At 49.1% G+C, this 7,399-nt stretch overlaps 1 protein-coding gene across 1 annotated transcript; it reads left to right on the forward strand.

The window, feature by feature from the left end:
• Positions 1–379: 379 nt before the first annotated feature.
• On the forward strand, positions 380–7,309 carry LOC110486425 (galectin-1-like; the record flags this gene model as incomplete). The annotated part of the gene is made up of 3 exons (XM_090196567.1): positions 380–468; positions 6,625–6,775; positions 7,043–7,309. Coding segments are annotated over 3 exons (399 nt in total), but the record flags the coding sequence as incomplete, so codon positions are not given.
• Between the last annotated feature and the right edge of the window lie 90 nt (positions 7,310–7,399).

The raw sequence follows: 7,399 nt of genomic DNA on the forward strand, positions 1-7,399 counted from the left end.
TCTGTCATTACAGCTCCACTAGCGGCTGTCAGTCAATCAGCATTCACGGTTCAAACCACCCGTTTATAATATACAGGGCAGCACTACATAGTTGATTACCAATCAGAGTGACTGATCAAAGATCAGGCTTTTCAGTGTGAGTAAAAGCATCAGTTTAGTAGGCAACTATCTTCACTGCCAGTCTGCCACCAAGCTTCTTGTCATTACCTAGTATCAGGGTGTGAGTGAGAGAACCATTTTTATTTATTTATTGAATCATCATTAAGCACGCCTCATTATCATGCTAATCAGTTGGTGACCTGTGTGAGGAGGGTTGCCCACATAAAAGGATAGTTCACACTTCCAACTAACATTTTACTCTCTGTATCTCAGGAAATAAGGTTATCTTGTCCGATCCCAGTCCGTCTTGCAACTCAAACCACATTCAGGGCCGCTTTCACCACCAGTGACAACATGGCAATGCCAATGGTAAGTCTCACTAAATGTCATGCTTTCATGTGCTGATACTTTTATTCCACACAGTTACTTACTTACTGAAGAGGCTGTGTTTATACAGGCAGCACCAAATCTTATCTTGTGTGGAAAAATATCAGAATTGGGCTGCCTGTGTAAACACAGCCATAGTGGCCTATATGCTTACTGCACTCAGATGTGTTACTGAGTGAATTAATTTAAACGATCAGGCCCTTGAGTCTTGATTATGTTTTGACAACATGGTAATTGTTGAAAAAGTAATCTATGCATGCACTGTACATTGATTCCAATGATTATTAAGTCATTACATATTTATAACCCAACATGACATTTGTAATGTTTGTTCCTTATATAATGACAAACTGGGGCGTAGGTTTAACTACTTTTAATTAACATATACTTCAGCTAGAAAAACCCTTGTTTATGTCATGTATTGTCAAGTTGTGTCTTTCTGTCCTTTCCTTTCACCCTGTCTCCCTCTGCTGGTCGTATTAGGTTACCTTTTCTCCCCCGCTTTCCCCCAGCTGTTCCTTGTCTCCTCCTAACTACCTCGTCACCCCTTTTCCCACCTGTTCCCTTTTTCCCTCTGATTAGTCCTCTATATCTCTCTCTGTTTTTGTTCCTGTCCTTGTCGGATTCTTGTTTGTGTGTCTCATGCCTGAACCAGACTATCATCGTGTTTGCTGCAACCTTGTCCTGTCCTGTCGGAATCTACCTGTCCATCTGAGCCCACGTGTGTTTATCATTAAAGAAACTCTGTTTGTTAATTCGCTTTTGGGTCCTCATTCACGCACCTGACAGAAGAATCCGACCAAGAATGGACCCAGCGACTTCGGATCCTCTCCACTCAGCCGTCGAGATCCAGGGAGCGATGCTAGGCAGACACGAGCAGGAATTGTCTGCTGCTCGACATGCCGTTGAGACCCTGGCCACCCAAGTCTCCAACCTCACAGAACAGGTTCACCATCTCCGCCTCGATCCACCGGCCACTTCCAGGGCTTTCGAATCTCCGGAGCCCAGAATCAATAACCCGCCGTGTTACTCTGGGGAGCCCACTGAATGCCGCTCGTTCCTCACCCAGTGTGATATTGTGTTTTCTCTCCAGCCCAACACTTACGCCAGGAGCACTGCTCGTGTCGCCTACGTCATATCTCTCCTTACTGGACGGGCTCGTGAGTGGGGCACGGCAATCTGGGAGGCAAGGGCTGAGTGTACTAACCAGTATCAGGACTTTAAGGAGGAGATGATACGGGTTTTTGATCGATCTGTTTTTGGGGAGGAGGCTTCCAGGGCCCTGTCTTCCCTATGTCAAGGCAATCGATCCATAACAGACTACTCTATTGAGTTTCGCACTCTTGCTGCCTCCAGTGGCTGGAACGAGCCGGCTTTGCTCGCTCGTCTTCTGGAGGGTCTCCGCGCAGAGGTAAAGGATGAGTTTCTCTCCCGGGAGGTTCCTTCCAGCGTGGATTCCTTGATTGAACTCGCTATTCGCATTGAGCGACGGGTTGATCTTCGTCACCGAGCTCGTGGAAAGGAGCTCGCGCTCTCCGTTGCCCCCCTCTCGGCATCACTACCATCTTCCTCTGCCGGCTCGGGAGCTGAGCCTATGCAGCTGGGAGGTATCCGCATCTCGACTAAGGAGAGGGAACGGAGAATCACCAACCGCCTCTGTCTCTATTGCGGTTCTGCTGGTCATTTTGTCACTTCATGTCCAGTAAAAGCCAGAGCTCATCAGTAAGCGGAGGGCTACTGGTGAGCGCTACTACTCCTGTCTCTCCTTCAAGATCCTGCACTACCTTGTCGGTCCATCTACGCTGGACCGGTTCGTCAGCTTCCTGCAGTGCCTTAATAGACTCTGGGGCGGAGGGCTGTTTTATGGACGAGACCTGGGCTCGGGAACATGACATTCCTCTCAGACAGTTAAGGGAGTCCACGGCCTTGTTCGCCCTGGATGGTAGTCCTCTCCCCAGGATTCAGCGTGAGACGCTACCTTTAACCCTCACTGTTTCTGGTAATCATAGCGAAACCATTTCTTTTTTAATTTTTCGTTCACCTTTTACACCTGTTGTTTTGGGCCATCCCTGGCTAGTTTGTCATAATCCTTCCATTAATTGGTCTAGTAATTCTATCCTCTCCTGGAACGTCTCTTGTCATGTGAAATGTTTAATGTCTGCTATCCCTCCTGTTTCCTCTGTCTCTTCTTCACAGGAGGAGCCTGGTGATTTGACAGGGGTGCCGGAGGAATATCACGATCTGCGCACGGTGTTCAGTCGGTCCAGGGCCACCTCTCTTCCTCCACACCGGTCGTATGATTGTAGTATTGATCTCCTTCCGGGAACCACTCCCCCCCGGGGTAGACTATACTCTCTGTCGGCTCCCGAACGTAAGGCTCTCGAGGATTATTTGTCTGTAGCTCTCGACGCCGGTACCATAGTCCCCTCCTCCTCTCCCGCCGGAGCGGGGTTTTTTTTTGTCAAGAAGAAGGACGGGTCTCTGCGCCCCTGCATAGATTATCGAGGGCTGAATGACATAACAGTGAAGAATCGTTATCCGCTTCCTCTTATGTCTTCAGCCTTCGAGATCCTGCAGGGAGCCAGGTTTTTCACTAAGTTGGACCTTCGTAACGCTTACCATCTCGTGCGCATCAGGGAGGGGGACGAGTGGAAGACGGCGTTTAACACTCCGTTAGGGCACTTTGAATACCGGGTTCTTCCTTTCGGCCTCGCCAACGCTCCAGCTGTCTTTCAGGCATTAGTCAATGATGTCCTGAGAGACATGCTGAACATCTTTGTTTTCGTTTACCTTGACGATATCCTGATTTTTTCACCGTCACTCCAGATTCATGTTCAGCACGTTCGACGTGTCCTCCAGCGCCTTTTAGAGAATTGTCTTTTTGTGAAGGCTGAGAAGTGCACTTTTCATGCCTCCTCCGTCACATTTCTCGGTTCTGTTATTTCCGCTGAAGGCATTAAGATGGATCCCGCTAAGGTCCAAGCTGTCATTGATTGGCCCGCCCCTAAGTCACGCATCGAGCTGCAGCGCTTTCTCGGCTTCGCGAACTTCTATCGTCGTTTCATCCGTAATTTCGGTCAGGTGGCAGCTCCTCTCACAGCCCTTACTTCTGTCAAGACGTGCTTTAAGTGGTCCGTTTCCGCCCAGGGAGCTTTTGATCTCCTCAATCGTTTTACATCCGCTCCTATCCTTGTTACACCTGACGTCTCTAGACAGTTCGTTGTCGAGGTTGACGCGTCAGAGGTGGGCGTGGGAGCCATTCTTTCTCAGCGCTCCCTCTCTGACGACAAGGTCCACCCATGCGCGTATTTTTCTCATCGCCTGTCGCCGTCGGAACGTAACTATGATGTGGGAAACCGCGAACTGCTCGCCATCCGGTTAGCCCTAGGCGAATGGCGACAGTGGTTGGAGGGGGCGACCGTTCCTTTTGTCGTTTGGACTGACCATAGGAACCTTGAGTACATCCGTTCTGCCAAACGACTTAATGCGCGTCAGGCGCGTTGGGCGCTGTTTTTCGCTCGTTTCGAGTTCGTGATTTCTTATCGTCCGGGCTCTAAGAACACCAAGCCTGATGCTTTATCTCGTCTCTTCAGTTCTTCAGTAGCCTCCACTGACCCCGAGGGGATTCTCCCTGAGGGGCGTGTTGTCGGGTTGACTGTCTGGGGAATTGAGAGGCAGGTAAAGCAAGCGCTCACTCACACTCCGTCGCCGCGCGCTTGTCCTAGGAACCTTCTTTTCGTTCCCGTTCCTACTCGTCTGGCCGTTCTTCAGTGGGCTCACTCTGCCAAGTTAGCCGGCCACCCTGGCGTTCGGGGTACGCTTGCTTCCATTCGCCAGCGTTTTTGGTGGCCCACCCGGGAGCATGACACGCGTCGTTTCGTGGCTGCTTGTTCGGTCTGCGCGCAGACTAAGTCCGGTAACTCTCCTCCTGCCGGCCGTCTCAGGCCGCTTCCCATTCCCTCTCGACCGTGGTCTCACATCGCCTTAGATTTTGTCACCGGACTGCCTTCGTCAGCGGGGAAGACTGTTATTCTTACGGTTGTCGATAGGTTCTCTAAGGCGGCTCATTTCATTCCCCTTGCTAAGCTTCCTTCTGCTAAAGAGACGGCACAAATCATCATCGAGAATGTTTTCAGAATTCATGGCCTTCCGTCAGACGTCGTTTCGGACAGAGGTCCGCAATTCACGTCTCAATTTTGGAGGGAGTTTTGCCGTTTGATTGGGGCTTCCGTCAGTCTCTCTTCCGGCTTTCACCCCCAGTCTAACGGTCAAGCAGAACGGGCCAATCAGACTATTGGTCGCATCTTACGCAGTCTTTCTTTTCGCAACCCTGCGTCTTGGTCAGAACAGCTCCCCTGGGCAGAATACGCCCACAACTCGCTTCCTTCGTCTGCGACCGGGCTATCTCCTTTTCAGAGTAGCCTCGGGTACCAGCCTCCGCTGTTCTCATCTCAGTTCGCCGAGTCCAGCGTCCCCTCCGCTCAGGCTTTTGTCCAACGTTGCGAGCGCACCTGGAAGAGGGTCAGGTCTGCACTTTGCCGTTATAGGACGCAGACTGTGAGGGCTGCTAATAAGCGTAGAACTAAGAGTCCTAGATATTGTCGCGGTCAGAGTTTGGCTCTCCACTCAGAACCTTCCCCTTAAGACGGCTTCTCACAAGTTGACCCCGCGGTTCATTGGTCCGTTCCGTATTTCTCGGGTCATTAATCCTGTCGCAGTTCGACTTCTTCTTCCGCGATACCTTCGTCGCGTCCACCCGGTCTTCCATGTCTCCTGTATCAAGCCCGTTCTTCGCGCCCCCGCTCGTCTTCCCCCCCCCCCCCCCCCCCCCCCATCCTTGTCGAGGGCGCACCCATCTACAGGGTCCGCAGGATTTTGGACATGCGTCCTCGGGGCCGTGGTCACCAGTACCTCGTAGATTGGGAGGGGTACGGTCCTGAGGAGAGGAGTTGGGTTCCCTCTCGGGACGTGCTGGACCGTGCGCTGATCGAGGATTTCCTCCGTTGCCGCCAGGTTTCCTCCTCGAGTGCGCCAGGAGGCGCTCGGTGAGTGGGGGGGGTACTGTCATGTATTGTCATGTTGTGTCTTTCTGTCCTTTCCTTTCACCCTGTCTCCCTCTGCTGGTCGTATTAGGTTACCTTTTCTCCCCCGCTTTCCCCCAGCTGTTCCTTGTCTCCTCCTAACTACCTTGTCACCCCTTTTCCCACCTGTTCCCTTTTTCCCTCTGATTAGTCCTCTATATCTCTCTCTGTTTTTGTTCCTGTCCTTGTCGGATTCTTGTTTGTGTGTCTCATGCCTGAACCAGACTATCATCGTGTTTGCTGCAACCTTGTCCTGTCCTGTCGGAATCTACCTGTCCATCTGAGCCCACGTGTGTTTATCATTAAAGAAACTCTGTTTGTTAATTCGCTTTTGGGTCCTCATTCACGCACCTGACAGTTTAACCATGCAAGGCATTCTTCAACCACCTTCCCCGCCCGCATAGCCTGCTGGGTAACGTAGTCTAAATGTTAACAGAACACAATATTAAAATACAAAATCTCTTTTACCTTATGTTCAAAAGCACTCAATTTATTTATATGGTTCTTCATAGGAACTTGAGCTGAAGCATGTGGAGCTGAGAGCTGGAGACCAGTTCAAAGTACAGGGGAGGATTATGGATTAGAATGATTAGAATGAGGTACATTTAAGAAATTACATTTTTTAGTCAGTTAAGTCAGTTAAGAACAAGTCAGTTAAGTCAGTTAAGAACAAATTCTTATTTATTTACAATGACGGCCTACCCTGGTCAAACCCGGCCCAATTGTGCGCCGCCCTATTGGACTCCCAATCACAGCCGGATGTGATGCAGCCTGGATTCAAACCAGGTACTGCAGTGGCGCCTCTTGCACTGAGATGCAGTGTCTTAGAACACTGTGGCACTCGGGAGCTGCATTTAACTGTTTATATCACACAGAGGGACCCATAGCATTAAAAAATAAATAAACTACCAGGTTCACAAATGATTGCTCAAAAGAAGAGAGGACGGACCAGAGAAGAGTTTTGTTTTGGTATAATGTAGGTGTGAAATCCATTAAGGTTAGACAGACATGTATTAGGGTTTCTGGAACAATGTTATTTCCTATTTCCCATATCCAGGTTCCAGATCGACCTGGCACTGCACTTTAACCCACGTTTCAATCATGACACTGATGGCACTGTGCTCGTGTGCAACTCAAAGATTGCCGGCTGCTGGGGGGATGAGAAGAGAGAGATCCACAATCCACTCCAACGGGGTTCTATATTCAAGGTGTGAAAATGGAGGTTGGAAAGATGGAGGGAGGTGGGTTTGATCCTGACTAGACAAACGGAGAATCTTGGGCAGTGTTTCAGGTGTTCAATATAACAGAAACAATTAGGGCCTATGTCCATGTAATCTCCTGCTAGTATCGTTTTAAGGAAACTAGTGCCAATACACTGCACAGTCTTTAGTCCAGCTTGTTCGTTGCAATTGGCCATGTGGGTGAATGTGCTACAACACTAATGATGTAAACAAATGGGGTTTCTCCCTCTCAAGATTGTACTGAAGCTGATGGGTGACATGTTTGAAGTGGAGATGCCTGATAGACAGGAGATCCAGTTCCCCAATCGTGAGGGCCTAGACGTCATTACCTACATTCGTATCAAAGGAGACCTCAAACTTATTTCTTTCAAAATCTACTACTATGAGGGGTGATTTAGTTTGCTTCTGTCCTAACCCATTGATCTATTACATTTATCAAATCATTGTTATAATATATGTATTAGTGAACTGTTGGACATATTAAATATGTATTTGGGTTGACCACAGTCTATCATTGTTTATATATTATTTTCCCATTGTACGGTATATTTGTTGCAATAATATTCACAATCACATGTACACTAAACACAA

This window comes from Oncorhynchus mykiss, chromosome 13 (genome assembly GCF_057628025.1).
Source record: "Oncorhynchus mykiss isolate SJ-2025 chromosome 13, ASM5762802v1, whole genome shotgun sequence".
NCBI classification, from domain to species: Eukaryota; Metazoa; Chordata; class Actinopteri; order Salmoniformes; family Salmonidae; genus Oncorhynchus; species Oncorhynchus mykiss.